Source organism: Columba livia, chromosome 1 (genome assembly GCF_036013475.1).
Source record: "Columba livia isolate bColLiv1 breed racing homer chromosome 1, bColLiv1.pat.W.v2, whole genome shotgun sequence".
NCBI lineage: Eukaryota > Metazoa > Chordata > Aves > Columbiformes > Columbidae > Columba > Columba livia.
Genome location: NC_088602.1, coordinates 11857234 through 11877373, shown reverse-complemented (window position 1 = coordinate 11877373; position 20140 = coordinate 11857234). Strand labels below are relative to the sequence as shown.

General features: G+C 39.2%; 1 protein-coding gene across 10 annotated transcripts in view; it reads right to left on the bottom strand.

Moving 5' to 3' along the window:
• FAT3 (FAT atypical cadherin 3) overlaps positions 1-20140 on the bottom strand; it is a 419173-nt gene that overhangs the window by 86240 nt on the left and 312793 nt on the right. For 8 of the 10 annotated variants that reach the window (XM_065036403.1, XM_065036610.1, XM_065036770.1 and 5 more), the window contains exons 5-8: positions 19623-19937; positions 17351-17561; positions 16859-16927; positions 7681-7820 (exon numbers count right to left, since the gene is read on the bottom strand). In XM_065036403.1, the coding sequence (XP_064892475.1) occupies positions 7681-7820; positions 16859-16927; positions 17351-17561; positions 19623-19937 (735 nt within the window). The remainder of the gene's footprint in view (positions 1-7680; positions 7821-16858; positions 16928-17350; positions 17562-19622; positions 19938-20140) is intronic. The other 2 variants (XM_065036691.1, XM_065037017.1) reach the window with 1 other exon arrangement.

The window sequence follows — 20140 nt, the reverse complement described above, 5'->3', positions numbered from 1 at the left end:
ATTAATGAAAGAAAGACCAAGGAAAAAGTGAAAGGCTTCAACTCTTATGGGGTATAGAGCCAATGCTGAACCATTTTTGTTAGTATAAGGAGGAGACACTGATGCAATCTGAGCTGGGGATAATCTGATTACCAGTATTTAATGCTTAAAGGGGTCTTCTCAAGCAGTTTTGATACCCTCAGTCCTTTTCAGGTACCACTTTAACATGGCTGGATTATTTTACTACTGGATTGTTAACACAGACAACAGCACAATTCATTTCACTTTTAGTTAGTTGTGTTTCATTTTAGATAGTCTAACAGAGAAGTAAAATATTTTCAAATGGATTTGATTGAAAATACCAAGAGTGTTTGATTCTTTTGAAGCTCATACAACACAGTGTACCTTGAACAAGTAAGACACCATGTGAGGGACAGGGTGGTACCTGTGAATCTGTGAATCTGTTTTTAACACTGCTGTCTACAAGCCCAAGCTATTATTTAGAAAATAAGAGCAGATGCACACCAATGTGTCTTAAAGGTGCTGCCACATTGGTTCCATGCTGTTTTGTTTGCATGGTGTGTGATCAGCCCAGTGCTGGGTTTCAGTTCCCATTATATCCAATGCATTTGGGGATCATTAGGAAATTGGGAAAGCTTCATCCACCACAAGGCTTGAACCGTGACTGTGCAAGCCCCAGCTCCCTGATTTATGCCTTCAATAGACTGCATAAACCAAACAGCGTGGGACTGAAACAGCATCTGAGACCAAGGGTAAGCCATGAGACTATGGAAATTATAGTGTGGATTCAGAAAGCAGCATTTCTTACCACTGGAAAAGGTATAAATTGATGCCCTAACACACAGATATGGACCATGATGGCATTTGGGGAACTGGAGGCATGGAGAAGGGAGAGGATTAAAAAACAGGGGTCCTCATTCACTGTGGTCATCAAACTTACAGGGAACTGTGCACTTAGAATTGTTAGGATAGTTTCCAGAAAAGTATGATTATTTTTTTCTTTCACTTCATACCTACTGTAAAACTGCTGAAGTGCCTGTTGAAGTGGCAGGTATCTTCCTCCCCAGAGATGACAGTATTTTAATGATTTGTCAAGTGATCCACATTGAAATACACATTATTTATTACATATTCTGCATTTCAACAGCCACTTCCAACTGGAGATGGAAGGTGGCGGGTTAGTGATGCTTATGAATAAAGAGGTCATTATTGATTCAAAATTTCTCCTATTAAAGCAGTTATTTCTCATTTTTGTCACCTGTCCCTCAAAGTCCCCAAGAGTTAATCGTTATTTCAACATTAGTCTCTCCTTTGCTAGAGAGGGGTGGATTTTCCTTGCAACAAAATAAACTTAGATTATATACAGGAAAACTGATTATTTGAGCTCTGTTAAATTCACAGACTACTGTAAAGGAGAAAATGGAACTCTTGTGTTCTTCAAAATTTAACAACTTTGGGAGCTCCATGAAAATAAGAACAGGTAAAATAAAATGGACCTTAAGCGTAATTTTAAATAGATACTAGTCCTTCAGTCCTTACAGACCTTTGGAGGAGCAGGTGACTGTTATTATCCCAGGAAAACTGCCTGGCAGCAAAGCTAAATGAATTACCAAAGCCACATGAGAAGTGCATTGGCAAAGCTGGGGATGAAGTTCAGGGCTGCATGCTTAGGCTTAATTTCAGGCCTAAAAGGCCCTAATAAAAGGGCCAATCCCCTTTTACTAGGTCACTTTAAAATGCTACCTTCCTATGCAGAAGATTTCCTGCTCCAGCAGGATGACTTCTAGTAAGGTGTTGTTTAAAAACAGAGGACAACTTTTTCCTTTAGTAACAGACAAATGTTACACTGACATGAACAGCAGGCTCACAGAAAACCTGATCCTACAAACATGTGATGTTGAGCAAGGGGAATTCCACCAAATCGTTAATATGAGGAAAGTTACTCAAATTCGTTTAATGGCTCCCAGACTTAGGCATAAGGTCTTGGTACTACTCATAAACATCTCAGCGACTTCAAAAGGGCCAACATTCTGCTTCTTGAAGCCTTAAGCTTTAGCCAGCCTGTAGCATGTCTTACACCATGCAAAATCAAGTGTTATCCCCCTGAAGGGACTCGAAAACTCACAGTGTATGCGTAATTTAATAGTTTATTCATATTTATTTCCAAACAGATAATATGGCAAGAATGAGATGTATTGTATAAATATCTTTTATTACTGTGTAGGTGCCTGGGGTGTTAAGCTGTGACAATACTCATTGTCTAAAATCAAAAACTGGCTTTAAAAGTTTCCCAACACATCTCCAAAAGGTGACGAATGGAAATGTTTACTATTTGTTTGCTGCTAAGTAGGGATTCCTCTTTGCTGAGGACTGTGCAAGGTTACTGACTAAGCCACTTTTCATAGACAAACATTAGCTGCAAGTCTTCTTTCCACGCTCATAAAGCAAACATGCAGCAAAGCAGTCTCTGCCTGGTTATCCCTGAAAGCTCATATCTTTTCCTGCGTGTCGCGGGCTCCAGAAAGGCAGGCTTGCCTCCTTCTGCTTCCATTGTGCAGAGCCTAATTTATAGTCCGAACAAGCGCCTCGCTATAAAAGATTTGCTTCTCCCTGCTCATTTCCTATTTCCCACAGTTAAAGCAAGTTTCAAATAAAGGATTCACAGGCCTCCAAGCTTGCAAATTAGGCAAAGTAACACTCAGAGCATTAGCAAAGACTTTGTGTTCAAAATGGTAAGTGAAAGGCCTAGAGAAATACAATCAACCCAAAGCAGAACAAAACCTAATGCAGGAAGTCTCTCCAAAGCTGTTTTTAATGTTGCCCATCACAAATATCTTTGGTTCAGGCACAAATGTATTTGAGTGAAAACTGGACAAATGCCAGGAGCTGCTTTAGAGTCATTTGAATCTGGAAGAATCTGCTTGGCTAATTGCTTGGTATGGGCACAATGTTGTGGTACAACCTATTAAGTGCCTGAATTGCTTCAACTCAGGTTACGCTTTTGTACAGGTTTTGAAAACCCATTTTGATTTAATATTGCTTTCAATAGTGTTGCCACACAGCTTTATTTGGTACTTCCTGACAAGTTCTTCTGTCCTCCAAACCTCAATCTGAACATAAAAATGCAAACAGTTTCCCTACCAATCTCAGTGGCCTGTTATTTATACTTTACTGTGCCCCTTGTGTTAAAATGGGTGAAAAAGTCTTTGTTTCACAGGCAAGACAGTGCTGAGATCACTGGATGGGACAGAAGAAAATCAAGGATTGGGCTGGTTCTAGTTAGGAGCAGATATTCAACTGAGCAAAAGTGAAAAATTGAATTGAAACACCATGTCTTCTTTTCCATCCTTGAAGAATCCACAGCCCAGAACCTCTTCTGTCAGGCTCTAATGTCTCAACTACATTTTGGCCAATGGTCCTCTACAAAGACCTTTTCACTGTTCAGTTAAAAGAAACTCCCTCACTCAGGGTGATTGATCAGCTTCTCTTTATTAAGTAACAATCTTCTAAAGAAAAGGTGTTCTCTGAAAGGTGAGACCAGGTTTGGCAACATGAAACTCACAGCTCAAGGTCAATCCTGAGCAGTAGAATAAATAAAAGTGCACAGGCTTCTGCAAGGAGACAGAGAGGGGCAATGAGCAGTAACTTCTGCCGTCTGCTCTTCCAGCCTGGTTGGCTCCAGCTGAAGGTATTACAAGCAACCAGGGATTGATCTACAAAAACTTTTCAGAGGGAACTGCCTGTTCCGCTCTGGGTGGCCACTCCACTGGGAAACAGTGAGATGGTTTTGCAATAAGTGAAACTGAGGCACTTTTTGACTTCCAGCTCAGATGCATCAGCCTTCACATTTTAAAGCATCTTTCTTGTACTCAATAGGATGATGAGAAACAAGGAGAAGGCAAGAAAATAAGCAAGAAATAAAACTGTATTTTCATAAAATAGAATGACTCCAGGAGTCTGTTCTTCAAAATTAATTTTCCACTAGCAAAACTTTCTCAATAAAAGTGAAAAATTATCATCACTTACATGATTCTTACCCACCGTACTGTGATTTTGTGAATATTTTAGCAAAGCTCAACAGTAGGCACTACAAAGAAATAAATACATGCTATGCTGTGTTTGGATGAAAAGGATCTGAGTTAAAAAAAAAAAGAGGCTTTGTGATAAATGTGATTCATGACCAAAAGAACCTCTAGCATCATGCAGTCATAGTCAAAATTGTGTCAGGAGCGGGTGTTTAGATGCCATTACACTGATTTCTTGCTGGGCGGGTTCCTCTCCGTGCTCAAGCGAGGGCAAAGGGCCCTTTCCCAGCCTGAGGGGAGGTGGTGGTGGTGGCGAGGAGCAGGGTCGCTGCATGGACCTGCTGTCCTGTCCCCGCTCTCTGTACGGGATGCAGAAGCCCTGTCCCCTCCCCAACGCCAACAGCTTGTCTGGCAGCTGCAGGAATCGCGTTTCGCAGGGATTTAGAGGCAACGTACGCCTGCAGCCTTTATTAAATTACCGCGTGGCCTTGAGCAATGAAGGGGAAAAAAACCAACACAAGCCCTCTCTGACTAACTCAGGAGACTTAGCCTTCCTAGAAGTTAATCAACATGACAGAAACTTTATAACACTTCGAATATACAAATTGAGGGAGTCAACATTTCTTCTTCGTGCTGTCCATCCCTCCCCATCGGGTCTCAGCGGGACGGGGACAGTGGCAGCGGCTCCACAAGTCCTGGCTCTTTGCTTCTCACTTCAGAGACTGCATTCCTGATCATGTGCAAAACAAACAGCCTTTCAGTTACAAAGGAAGTTTGTGGTGCTGTGTTTTTTGTTTGTATGTTTGTTTGTTTTCAATATTCCTTCTGTTATTTCCATGTCTATTCACAACAGTGAACCGTTAATACAACAGATGTAACTTTAAAATCAAAATAATTTCCTTCCTCCCATGGTATGGTACCGAACCATGTTTGTAATAGGGCACAAAGGAAGTGAACAGTTTATTGGAGTTTAAGGTGTGCAGAAACTTACACAAGTCTGTGCCAGGGATTATGTTACTGAAGCAAAAACCTTTGGCATTTTTACGCTGTATTTTACCACCTCCAACTGCGGGTTAGACAAAAGGCTGTGAAGAGGTAAAGGGAAACAGGTGGGGTGGAATAGAAAGCAAGACTGTTCCATTTGGCACAGCAATGATCAACTGTTTTGTAATAAACCACTGCACTTTTGGGGGGGGCTTTTTATTATTTTATTGTAGAAGTGGATGAATCTGTACATTTGCTTTCCTCTTGCTGCCTCTTCTATCATATCTTCTTGCAGTTACAGTAAAAAATGCAGGTGATACTATGTATATGAGGTGAAATGCTTACAATGCCATTTTATCATAACTCAGAACAAGGCTACTGAGAGCCACCAGCAAATGCTTTTTTGACTCTTTCTATGACATATTTTACTTAACCTATCAGTTTGATTTTTTAATTATTGCTCTAAAAGGAAATAAAGGTGAATAAGGTCACGAAAGGCTCCAAAGGACAGCCAAAAATATACTGTGAAAGCTCTGTGAAAGGGAGAGATAATTAGGCAGGCCATAATTCCGGCAGCTTTAAGATAATGATAACTTTTGAAAACTCTGTTGTGAAGACCAAAAGAAACACATTCTCAGATGTTGTCCAGGCCACAATTAAATACTTAAACAGTATCCACATGGAGAGAAGATGTAAGAAAGAACGATCTGTACCCACCAATTATTATCTAATGCTACACTATTGAAATCTTAAATCTTACATTTTTAAACAGGTCACATCACTGTTATGAAGAATGCTCAGGCTTCTTTTAGAATGCAACAGCTCTAGTGAAATATGTTTTTACCACATTTTAATTAAAAATGTATTTTTTTAATCAAAACAGGTTTTGAGGACTGTCATAGGGGTTGATTTGTTAAACTGATTTATTAAATCAAAAGCAGCAAAAACAATAAACATAATATATATGAGAAGAGAAATTACTTGTATCCAGCATGTTCGAAATTCTTTGTGTTTTTTTAAGTTTGTTTGGCTGAAATGGTTGCATGAAAGAAAATGTCATGTTGGGGATTCAACCCCATGTTTCTGAAATGTGGACTGAGAGTATCACCATGATTAAAAAACAAAGCAGAACAAAAAAACTACTCAAGGGCTGAATAAAATGCCTTATGGAAAAGGAACATAAAGAGGTCGCTCATTCTTCTTCGCTTCTCCACCAGAAGACTGATTTGAATATTCTGACTAATGTCTTCCTGGGGAGAAAATACTGGTTTTCAAAGAGCTTTTTAATCGACCAGACAAAGGCATAAATGGGAATACAGGCCAAATACAATCACATTAAAATAAGGGATTTTTTTAGCAGAGATACAATTAATTACTGAAAATAACAGGGAAAATAGCAGATTTCCTTCCACCTAACTCACTAACAACTGATACTTTCTTATCATGGGTGGATTATCAGGAGAAATTATCAGATAGGCATGCTTAGAGATTTTAGGGCTGGTTATAAACAGAAATTCAGGTTGAGAAACCACTCAATGATTTAACAGTCTCTCAGGAAAGTTGGTGTTGTGGCTCAGTGGATACAGATTTACATCTGAACCATTTTGCAAAGAGGCAACGTAAAACAGAAGCATCTGCATGTGCATGCGTATATGTAAATATAAAATATGTTCAGGCCGTCCTTCTGCTTTATAAGGAAGCAAATAACATCACAAACCTATTTTTTAGCTTTCCTCTGTAAACCACATTTATCTGGATGTGAGGCTGCACACAGGTGTATTTTTCCCTATATGTCAAATAATATCTGGGCTACAGGTACACTTTACACTTGGGCAGTAACCCAGATGTAGGATTTCATGTCCTAGCCAATTCATGCCATACAACTTCACCTTGTATTGAAGAATTTTTCTCTGTATAGTCAACCTGGTCCCATCTGGACCATAGAGTCCCTGTGTCTGTGCCACAGCCCTGACTGCGTCCCATCTCCAGAGAGGTTCCCACTGGACAGATCCCCAGGTTCTGCACCAGGGTGTCTCTGACAAGGACATGTCAGACCCAGCATTATCCCAGCCCTTCGTGTTTATCTGACCTGGCTTTTTAATTGCTGAAAGGCACTGAGCCTGATAAGCAAACCTGGTTTTAAAGGGATCACCAGGGCTGTTCCCCAGCAGACAAGGTAATCACAGCCAGGGACACTAAAGCAGAGATCCTTTGAATTTTAAGTTTCCCCTTTGAAAAAGTTTTCTGAACAATTGATCCCTTGTCCCACATTTGGGTTTTGGGAGGATAAGAGGTACAAACTATGTTTAATACAATCAATAGCAATATTCCCCACCACCACAGAAGCATTATTGTATTTTGGACCATTATGGGGTGATACAAATGTAAAAATCGAAGCTTCACTGCCTGTGATAGTGACTCCCTCAGCTGGAGGAAGGTGAATTACTTTAATGTGAACATGAAGAGGACAAAAGGAGAAACAACGCTTTGAAACCTTCAACAGCCAATTCTTTACATCCAGATGGAAAGGCTCTGAAAAGATCCCCTCCATTAGTTAACGGTGGTCTCAAAGCATGAGGTTTTATTTCAATGGCAAAATTATTAATTTTTATAGCATGTACATTCCACTAAGAAATGAAAAACTTGCCAAGAAAAGAATGTGATAATCTACCTGAGTCGTGGCAATGTTTGTTCCATCGGTGACCTCCACAGTCATATTATACATTGACCTCTGCTCTGCATCCAAGGGCTTTGCAATGACAATAGTGCCCACTCCCTTCTCCGCGTCGAAAGAACTATCGTAATTCCCTCCTAATTGTTGCACAAAAATACAATTAAATTAGCCATCTCTGGAAAATTTCCATTGCAAATGTTCCTAGAAGTGGACATATCTGTTTACTGGCATCCTTCGTAATGGCTTGCCTTAGCATACACAGTACATTTACTGATACTTCTTTGTTCATAACTCATTTATATTTCAAAGCACAGTTTGTATATTAGAAAGCAGATATCATTAAAATGCACTGCAAGAAAAAAACAATCTAGCAGTATATTAAGTAGAACCATAACTGAGTCTATAAAAAGAATCAAATGGCTATAAGCCCATAAGATGTGTGCCCTTGTAGTTTGGATAATGAACAAGCACAATTATCTTTTCGTACAAAAAAACATTTTAAGAGGGTTGTATTCTGCAAATTTTATTTTCAGGAAATTCTTACCAATGCTTGTGGGTGCAAAGACCATCAACCGAGTCTTTAAAAATTACAATTATAATCAATTTTTAAAATGCAAATAGAGATTTGTTATGTTAATTTCAAGGACAATGATAATTACTTGCAGCAAAGGTCAAATTCTACTAGTCTTTTAGGAATTATTCAAATAGATCTGACAGGATACACATCATAAATTCCTTTCCATTAAAAAAAACCTCACAAAGCACTGTTCTGAAACTAATATCCCCTTATCCTGTCATACACTGAATGATGCAGCAGTGGGAAAACCCTCCTGAGTCTCAGGTGAAAGAAAAAAAAAAAAAGAAAAAAAAATCAATTAAAAAGAGCAAGCCATAAATATCGTGAGATTAAAGGGTTACAGGATTTCTCAGCCACAGCTATAGTTTATAAATTAGAACCACTCATTATGTTCAAAAGTAAAGCACACTCTCCCTGCTGCTAAGCTGCTTCTTACTCACTCATCTATAAAGTGGAATTTATTACGAGTTGAGTCTGAAATTTTTGGAGGCTGGGGACAGGGAGAGGTGGAACACAACAGTGCTGACAAACGGACTCTTATGGTATATTCATCACATAGCAATGTGGTGCCACTGGCTACAGTCTCTGACAACCCAGTTTACAAAGCAGAAAAGGCTTTGGAACCCCACTCATTATAAAACTTGTCAGAGCTCTTGAGGTTAGATCCACAGGTTGAAAAACATCCATTCCATTGCCTTAGCTCTTGTGCAATATGTATATAGAGATATATATTTGAATGGCTGGTGTATTATCACATGGCTCTTATTTTAGGGCTGGGGATGGAGAAGCGAAGAGGACAGTCATCATTGCTCTGCCACCAAGTCTGGCATCTGCATGGTTTGCTGACCAACGACCAGCGTTACTCTCAGAAACAGCCATGCATTCCATGAGAGGAACAAGGTTTCGGCATTCCAAGAAATTGAAGAGTAGAAGGAATCACAGTGAAGCCATAGCCCCTGAATTCCCTAATGTGAAGAAAACCTCACTTGTGTCTAATTCTTTCACAGACTATTTCATAGAAACTGCAGGCCAGAAGAAGCACCGCTGTGTCCATGCCTGCCTTGGAGGCCATCCAGGGATGGGGAAAAGAAAGGGGAAGGAGGAATAAGAGGTCTCCGGGAGCTCTTATTCTCTTGATATAAGAGCGCAGATGACCTATGCCATTCAGGGATGGGGAGAAGAAATGGGGAGGAGGAATAAGGGTGCAGGTGACCCATGCAAATGATCCAAATGCAGTCATTTCAGATGTGCCATCAGACTTCCCTATGGTGGATATATGTCTACTCAGATATACAGCTCTAAGCCTAATGGATGCAGTTGTAGCTTTCCAGGAAAACTGACACTGGATCTGCTGTAATTTATGGTAAAAAGAAATACTGCTTCGTCCCTAACCTCCTTCTGCAAGCCCAGATTGCATATTTTTCTCAGTTAATATATATATATATTTAACACTATTTGGTATTAGAAAAAAAACATAACTATCCTTGACATTTAAGCAATAGCAAGGTATTGGATATTGATCATATCTTCAGTGTGTTTTCTTTTCTTTTTTAATTTTTATTTTAAAGTTAGTCTGGAAAAAAAAGATGTCATCTATCAATTAATATTTTAAATTGATTTATTTGAGAAAAACTGTACCATGAAAATCAACTCTGAAAAAAAGCTTTCTTTAAAGAAGAGTGTTTTGAGATTCTTGCAAGGAAATCTCTGCTGAAATGAAGCTAGCCTTGGGACAGCAGGCACTTTACAAAGAGAATGTTTTTCACTGATAACCATGAAAACAAAATGAAAGCCTATACTTCAAGATGCTTAATAACCATCTTAATGAGCAATCAAAAATTATACGCTATCAACTGGTGTACACTTCCAAAGAAACACTGTCTTTAAAACTTCCAAGAAGGAATATGGAGGGATTAGCAATAAATGTTTTAAATGCCCTTCCTCAATTGGCTTAGAGCTGGGTTTGCAGTGCACTACATAGTGTATTGCAAATACACCAACTTCTTCAAGCCATTTTCATTATGTTCATCCACTAAAATAAGAACTGAATCTATCATATGAGTTTTTTGTATGTTATTCACATCTTCCAAAGTGGTCTAGTGATAAATAAATCTTGGTTGCGAGCCACCCCAATCTAGCTTACACTTGTAACTAACCAGGAAATGCATTTTATTTTACATTGATTCACTTTCTATTAACGAGGCAGAAACTGCATCAAAGACTGAGACAAAGATGGATCAGAGAACATCCTGCTGTGAGATTTGTGATTATAAGATCTTTAGATGTGAAATCCTGGTTTCTTCCTGAATCAGTCTGGTATATTTTAACAGACTATGGTCAGACGTTGACAATGAAGAAACACTCAGATGGCTGCATTTCTGGGATATTGGGTTCTGCCTCTCAGCTGGAGTATGAAAGGTAGTCTGGAAATGCTTTGCACTGCTCCTCAGACTTCACATACCCTCAAAGCAAGTCATCATGTGATTAACGCTTCTGAAGTTGCACTTAAAGCACTGAAGAATAATTAATGCATTAAGTATAAATGCTGAACTCTAAGAGTCTGAGTTTATGCAAGGCCTACTATGAAGTACCCAGAGAAGCAACCAACACAATTATCTTTGAAAGAGGGGTGCTGGAGGGACACAAAGGGAGAACATTCCTGTGTTAAAAACAAACAGGACTCTTCTCTTAGAAACTATTCTGGGAACTCCACGTGAAACCACCTCCTTCTGAAGGTGCTCACGTTGAGGGCGGGTGGCTGAGCCCGTGGGAGGTGACAGCTGAGAAGGTGTCAGCTTTGCACATTGCTGGGGTACTTGAGGCTGGTTTTTGAAATCAAGCTGCCAGGTAACTACCAACCCTTTTGAAGCGAGCTCATCTGCAGTGTTCTAAGCTCCTGAAAGTATCAGTTTTACAGGGTTACTATCGGCCATTTAACATTTTCTTTGATCGCGATCATAGGATGAAAGGGGGCTAAGGATGATGAAATTTTGATCAGCTGCTCGGTTTTATCAATGTGAACTTTTATTACTTATTCCACTTTCAAACATATGGCACGGGCTTTCCTTTTTATTGTCTACCAAAACCTGTGTTCAGATACAACATACAGAAGCTGTCTTTTCTGAAGTGCTTTCAATTGCACTAGCAAGAACTATTTTAAAACAAGATAATCCATTCTAAGTTCCTCGGGCATTTTGGGAAACAGAACAATATAGAAGGTAAGATGGTTGAACTGGCAAAATGGTTGAACTGGCAAGTTGGCCAGACAGCTTATCCTGAGAAAGCATTTAATGAATCAGCTCAGAGAGATGTGGATTAGCCTTGTTTGTCCCACCAGTGCAGTGTAAGATGTAAAGCTGATACATCTTCAATAGATGTTAAAGACTTCCCTTAAACTACTCAGATTAAACTGAAGCACTTAGAATGGGATTTAATGAAAAGTCCACAACTACTTGCAGTGCCATCTCTGGATGAGATTTGCCATGTTGGCATGATATAAATTTATCCAGAAAGTGCTTTTTCTCTCTACTTGACTGTTAAGATTCCCAAAGACACCTAACACAGATTGTCATGTCTACACTTCGGACAACTAAATTGAAATGATTCCCACCCTTACTTTCTTGATATTGATCTTAGTGCATAAGTGCTGAAAGCTTTGTATTTCTACAACTGGGAATTTTTCTCATTTTATCTGAAAGCATGCTATAGTTCATATAGGATTTTCCAATATAACTCCAGCTGTTATAAAAATCAGGATGGTTGTAGAAACAGTCCCTGGTACAAAAGATTTTATTAGTTGGCCATTACTACAGCTTCATGACACCTTTCCAGCACAGCCCTAATTTTCAGTTTAACAAATGGTATAGTATGGGCAAGGAGGAGCTCTCAGGAAATTGAGCCGGGCACCTCTGAGCCAATAGACTATAGGTTGTTCTTGCTATAGAGTCACCTTGGTTACATGTTCTGGCTGAATCTGAAGTGTTACCTTCATTCTTGGCTTGATTCTTGGCTTCATAGTCACTATGAACATATTTTACTTCTGACAGAAGTCCTCTACACTTCGGAAATAACTAATTTTCCTTGTAATAAAAAAGATAGTTTAAAAACAAACAAATAAACAAAACAATGAGCCATAGGTAACTAATGGGAAGGATCTTCTGATGTAAAGCTTACCACTCATTTGGTGCAATGGACAGGCCAAGGAAAAATTCCTGAACTGCTAAAAGTGGTTCCTAGATGTCAGCTGGAGAATTTGCCTAAGTCAAGATGCAATGCAGATCTTGCATTCCCACAGAATGTGGGCTCTGCATCTCTGTCACTTTTGAATTTCAGTGTTCTTTTAATCGTATATTATTATTACTACTACTTCAAAAAAATTATTTTCCAGCATATTCTGCTGATATTTTGACTACTGCATTTGTTGTAAGCTTTTGTAGTGCTTTTCCTAGATGAAGTTCCTTTTTGGGAAGACGCTGGGCTTCCTATGTTCCCATCAGCTGCTGATACGCAGCTTAAGATGGGATTATGTTGCTGTGAGAAACGATTTGCTCCTCTGAGAAGAAAACATGTCAGTAAATCTGTAGGACTTGTATGCAAATGAGCCCCACGTGAGGGGCTTTTTGCTTTTTTTCCAGTGGAATGATCCAGAAGAGTGTGTTTGAATACACATCTCAGAAATATCTGATGACTCTGGAGAATGAGGTTGCTCATTCTTAGATGCAAAGATGGATCACACTGAACTCTGAAGGGCATCCCCAAATCAAATACAGCTAAAACTTGGCAAGTCTTCCTTCACTGGTAGATAGAAAAGAGCACATATGCTCCATGTTCAAACTTAATAAAGCAAGGAGATACTGAGATGCTCACACAAGTCTCCTTTGGCCTACCATGCCACGATGGACAAGAGAAGAAGAAGGGAAATACGGCAGACAATCTAATTTAGAGAATGGTCCTCTAAAACATTTTCTCAGGGCAGAGGAGATTCTTACTTTTTAAATTAACACCACCAAGGACAATGATGATAAATTGAGCCAATTGCTACGATTCTCACATTGCTCAGAGCAGAAAATCAGAGGAAAATGCAGAAAACAAATTCACCCCTGAAACTCTGAGGTGAATCTAAAGTGCCTCTGGGATTTTCAGAAAAAGAAGCAAAGCCAAAATTTTGAACTTTCCTGTTTTCAAAAAAGATGAAATAAACAGTGACTGCCTCAAGAAATACAAATTCAACTACAGACTTTTGTTAATCATAACTTAATAATTATTAGTAACATAACATGCAAATATTTATTCCTTTTAAGTACTATATAATGCGAAGAAGAAGAAAATAATGCAGACTCTGAATTTTCAAATAAAACTATTGTAAAGAGAGTCAAAGCCTTGGGTTTACTGCTAAGAAGCTGAAGGCAAAGCATAAAAAGCAGGAAAGAAATCAGAAAGGTGTTCTAGATAGTTCTCAGAGAAGATAATTCAAAGGAGGCTAGGGAGCTACATGTTTTTAACATTAATGAAAATTTGCAGCACTATGAACTAAACAGACATTTAATTCAAATTAATAGGTATTAAAATTACTGCTATTTAAGCACCATTGATAAAAAGTTCTCGTGCTTTTACAGTTTGGCTGTTCTTATAAAGGCACAGGCTGGGGGAAGAAGGAAAGATAGAAGGAGGCCTGTTTAGAGAATCAGAGAGATGTTGTGCAACATGCTACTTAAGCAAAAACCAGCACCATGCAGCTTAGCTCCAGTGTCAAAGTAGTCATCACACCATTCCCACCACTATTCAAAGGAAGAGACAGAAAGGGCTCCATTTACCGGGGAGAAGTAAATACCTCCGACTTATTTTGGCATTACCATTGAAAATTAGTTTCTCATAAATGACTGAATAAATTTAACACAACTTAAACAACCTACTTTCATGTCTTTCACATTGTGGGATCTGCAGGAACTGAGAATGGCGTTGAATGCAGTCTGAAAACAGAAATCAAGTATGACATCTCAACCATTCCCAATTAAACAAACAAACAAAAACTGAGGCAAGCATCCTGTTCCTCTCTAGTCCATGGGGGGAAGATGATCTCCCTGCCTGCAAGGCATCTTCCTCTCTTGGAGCTAATTAACTCAAGAACTTCAACAGTTATTTAAAGTGTAAATAATTTAGGTGCAAATTAGATGCTGAAGTTAAGCAGACAGAATACTACATAGCCAAACTTCATCCGGCCTCCCTCTTTTTTCTTTTAGCTGGGAGAAAGTGCACATTATGCATTAAAAAAGAGGTCCTCTGGAATTCCAATGCCCATTTAGTCTGAAAAGGTCATAAATATAAAGGTCAGGCTGCAAACTCTATATTAAACTATGCCTCTACATAAGCCTTCAGGGCTTTTGTTGGCATTACTGTGAACTGTGCATGGAGGTCCAAAATCACAAAATAACAGATGGAGCCAGATCAGGTCTAGGTTTCATAGCAGCAAAGAAACCATCTCTTGCATTAGCAATCCCATACAGCTTTCCATACATGACAACTAACTTCTGCTAATACTGCCTGTCTTTCATTGCGCTTTTCAGTGCTAGACCTCAGTGTTCCTCCAAAAGAAAAATATCAACATCTTTATTTCTGTATGATGATATTGAAAAACAAGAAAAAAAGTGATTTTGATACAGACACTAAAGGCAGAAAAGGCAATCTGAATATACAGTGGTCTGTCTATAAACCTCTTGAGGCAGGTTTTGTCTTTGTACCTTGTACACAGAGCGTTTGGAACAACAAGGTCTTCTGCATGCTCGGGACTGTTGGTTATTCCTATTGCAGAAACAGGTGCTGTTGCTAGTGCTATTATTTTTAACAGCAGTAATACTTCACGATAACGTTCATACGGTAACAGCATGGAACTGCATTCTCAGGTCACAGATTTCTCATTAAGTCTAGGGAAGCTCTGTCTCCGTGACCCTCTGCAGTGATGCAGCATCTTGCAGCATCAGGAGCTACAGCTTTTAGGGAAACCATTAGGGTTGTTTAAACAGGGAAAATTATCTTCTAAACATTTTGAACTGTTTTAGCCATAAAAGTCACATTAAATGACAAATTAAAGGCTTAAATTTCATAATGGTCTCCCCATCATCTCTATTTGGTAGGCAAAAAAAGAAATATTATTATAAGGTGTTGCTACATTGCAAGTGACTCTAATAAAGAACACAGAGGAAGAGCGGGGGCTTCTCTCAGTGCTTAACACAGGCAGCATTTAAATGAGAGTCGGTGAATTCAGCAAGGAAAGGACCAAAAGGCTGCAAAAGGCAGAAGAGTCCAGCAAAAGGTTCAAATGGGAAAAAGTGTCAATAACATTAATAAAGATGGATTTCTCCCAGAAGGAAAGCTGGGGCAGTGAGGAAGAGAAAAGGAATGTAAACATTAGCTAGTAAATTGCATGTAGCATACTGAAACAACTAAGGGAATGGGAAGAAAACCGTAGGAAACATACGCTGTCCTTCCCTGGGGGCTAGCAGGAACCCTGGAACATGATAATAGCTTTGGGTTTAATTTTAATGCGGTTGGCACTTCAGAAACTGTGCTACAAATTCAAAGAGGAAATGTTGCTGCTTCTGTTTTTCATCTGCGAAAACTGGCAATAAAAAGTGGATGAAAACGACTCTGACAGACCCTTTCTCTTGTGGTCCTTGTCCTTCCTGCCGGCTAAACCCCTCCGCAAATATCTAAGCTAAAACAAGAGCCAGGCTCAATCCCTGTAAATAAAGACTGCTGATGCATCCTTTCCACTAAGTCTGTGGCAAATGCTTTTTGTTTCTCTAATCTTTCATACAGTATCTGCTTTATAGCCCTTCATTTAAGTAACAACGCTTTGTGCAGTTTTACGTCCAAAGGTATACAAATACTACGTACAAGCATCTGCAAATATTAAGTAGCACAACAACTTTCCAGGATCGTTGTGCGGCTGGGGAAAGTCTCATTTTGGAGATGTTAAACGAGTTATTTTAAATAACATAACCGATCTGGCAGCAGAACCAGGAAAGAGATGTTTATGAACAATGATTCCTGTTTCTCTACTGCAACCAAGTGAGACCCTCTACTCCTTGTCTTTTTGGCAGCTACATCCTTAGTTGTATTTTCCTGCGATTTTAAGACAATTATTCTATGGCTTCTCCTCCTGTTTGCTAAGGATATCTTTCCTTCCTTATTTTTATAACCAATTTTATGTAAGGCAATTTTTGTGGTTGAAATCTCACATCCAAACACATTTCTCTTTTTCAGCTTGCATTCAAGACAAACTTTTGGTGGCTCCATTTGCAACCCATATGTTGATGCATCCCATTCTGTTTCACAGTTAAATGGATGGCACTGGACTGTGAAAAGTTTGAATTAATTATTTGTGATAAACTGCGGAAAATCCGTGAATAAAATGATAATAATTGGACACAAATACAGTAAAAGCTGTCATAGAAAGAAACGCAGCACATCCATGTGTCGCATCGCATCCTGTCACAGGCACTTATGAAAGATGTAATACAAATTGTCTCAAAGAACTTGCAAAAATAAAAGGCAGCCTGGATAGTTGTATTTTAGCAAATGTGTTTGCACTAAGGGTACCTTCTGTTGAACAGTTCTGCCCACAAGCTGTCTGTAGAATATAGAACATCTCTCGAGCATGCTTGCCACCTTGAAGCAGGGCAGTCGGAAGCAGAAAAAAAAAGAACAGAATGCAGAAAAAAAGGTGAAGAAAGAGAGAAATGAGGGACAGCAAGTCTAAGTACCATAAATACATTTAGAAATGAGATTAGCAAAGTATGACAATAGAATTTAAATGACAGACAACATTAAGATTGCAGTAAATAACATAGTGTGAAAAAAAACAATTCAGCCATACAGCGCTTTTTTTCAGCTTAGCTAAGGAGTCATAACAAAAGCAGGAATATTATTATTATTGTTATCGCTACATTAAAATAGCATTTTCATTTCAGCATTACGAAAGTTCAGTTTCGGGGGGGACGGTTCACGGTTAGTTTTCTTGCTCTCAAAAACCACACATCCATATGCTTTGCTTCTAAAGCCTCCTCATCACACCACTGGCTCCCAACTTACCAACAATATCAAACCAGAGAGGAATGTTAGATGGCTGCACAGAGACCACCCCAACGATTTCTGTCACTTTATCGCTTTCCATGATGGTGAAGTTGTAAAAGGGTTCATCAAAAGTCAGAGGGATGGGCGAGGGCGCCGGCTTTTTTATCCACTCAATATGGAGGCGCGCGGTTGAAGATTTTTGGGGCCGGCCATTGTCCACTGCTTTTATCTGGCAGGTACAAAGAAAACAGGACTTGGAGTGAGCATCCCAGCTTGGCAGTTCAGAGTTAATTCTATCACATGACTGCTTGGAAAATGGCCTTTTTAATCCTCTGTGTAAAATCCCATGAAAAGAGAGGGAGATAAACATTGATTTCTCACCTGTTTGTGGTTTTTTTTTGTTCCATTAAACTTTTACTGAAAAGACTGATTTCAAACTGAAATGTTTTGTTTGACAAATGCTGATGGGAGTCCTCCTGGAGATGCAATTCAAGCGCTCCCCACACAGATCCTCCTCTCCAGAACCAGCTTCCCTCTCCTGTTCCATCTTCCTTCCAGCTCCCTCCTGCGGCAAATCTTGGAGCTTTGTAATGACCCCATGGGACATCATGCACTTGTGAAATATGCTCACCCAGACCATGTTTGATTGCTTTTAAATGGCATCTGTATTGCAGCTGAGACTGGTATTCCTTATATTCCCTTCCTCAGGATCTTTAACTGAGTTAAATAAGTTTCAGATCATTTCCCCCATTCTCCTAAACAAATATAATTTAAATTTTATCCATATTTATTTTCCTTGCGTTCTCCTCACTGTCATGTTCATTAAGATTGCCCAGCTTGGTGCTAATTCTTTTTATTATAATGTCCTCTAGTGGGATGGATAGACTTGATATTTGCTTGGAATGCTTTATGGTTTTAGCACAGCAAACACAAGTGAGCAGCAACAAACATTGAAGTTAAGCAAAGGGAGAATGCAGGTTACAAAACAGGTGCTTTGATGTATAACATCGATGTCAATCACAGGGTTTTTCTTCTAAAACTGAAGGAAGTGTTTCTGGCTAGAGGACCACTGGTGCAAATGTGCTGTTACTATGCCTGTTAAAAATGGGAATTATCTTCCTGAAATACCATACCCTGTATTTTTCTCTGGAAATGTGTTAAGTGGGTTTGGTGCTAACACTCGCCATCCTGTTATGTTCAAGGTGGGCAAGCCCTTAGTGAAAAGATGCTGAGGGTGTGATGAGCAGTTTCAAGGTAGAAAATCTTCAGCTGTTGCATTATAATAAGGGCCAGATCCCGGACGTGAGTTCTAGCTCTGTACAGGGAAAAGCACTCACCGACCCAAATGGGGGTCTACTCTAATTATACCTAGTCTGATTGATAGGTATTTCTCTGTATTTTGATATTTATTCATTTTCCTGTCAAAGTTTCCAACCCTATGAAGGTATCCCAACAGAGACCCGTTACTGTAAGTGACATCACTTCCTTCACCACAGGCCAGACTGTGGAAAACTGACAATCTTTTCAATTCCAAACTACAAATTGTTGGCTCATTGCTGTAGATGAAGAGTGCACATTCGAGTCTTATATTGCTTTACATCAACACCACTATCTTGTATTCTTTCTTTTAACAGTTGGACTAGGCGACCTTAAAGGTATTTTCCAATCTAAATGATTCTCTGATTCTATATGGTTTGAGTTCTGCCATAAGTATTTTGACTTTTTATTTTTGAAGTATTTTTGAGATTTCTTTTAACTGAAATTGCTGCCATACTTATACTCTTTAAAGTGATGACAAGGGTACTACCACACACTCTACACAAGACTCCACCTCTCTGAAGCCACGGAACTTGGACAGTATAAGGACCTGTCCAGGAGGGCAAGCAGTTGTGTCCACACAAAAGGTGAATAACCATCCATAGCGGTATCAGCCCAGTTCAACGTCATATAACTTTGTGAGTAGAAAGGCCCTTGGTCTTCATTTCTGTGTAGTCAAGAGAATGATTTGGACCAACAATTCATTCCTGTGTACTCAAAGAAACGATTTGCACCAACAATTTGCAAGTTGACTGAACGGTCTGAGAATAGTTCACTACATGCAATAGCATAAACACTCAGACTAATTATTTTCCACTGGTTGTATGTAAATACTAGATTTCTTAATACAGTCGGATCTTACATATAGGTCATACATTAAACACAGCCATATAACACTTTTTATACAAGCAGGCTTATTTCTACAACAAAGTCAGTAAAATCATGGCTTTATATGTTAGGGAACAGCACTTACTGTTAAGATGTCATAACTCCCTGCAGTGAACTGCTTTCTGGAGGAAACCATCCCTGTTTTGGGATCGATAAAAAATTTCCCATCATCGTTTCCATCCACAATGCTATACGAGATTTCTGCATTAGGGCCTTCGTCTTTGTCAAAAGCAAAAGCTCTGTAGATGGGCTCCCCTCTTTTCTTACGGTCCCTCTCGGGCAGCTTGATCTGATAGACTTTCTCTGGAAACTGAGGTTTGTTATCATTCTCATCCAGAACCTGGACCACCACCCAAACAGAGGACTGCTTGGGAGATGTGCCCCCATCAGAGACAGTTACCTGAAAAACAACAGCAGTACAGGCATTATTTTGAATAGGTACAGTGGGATTTCATAAATTGGAAAAAAATATAAAGCATAAGTAAACATCTCTGCCTACCCAAACCTACCATGCAGTTTACATGTCTTCTCTATACACAAGACACGCTCACTATAAATGTGTTCGGTATTTAACTCAAATACGCCCACGACTGTAAATAAAGA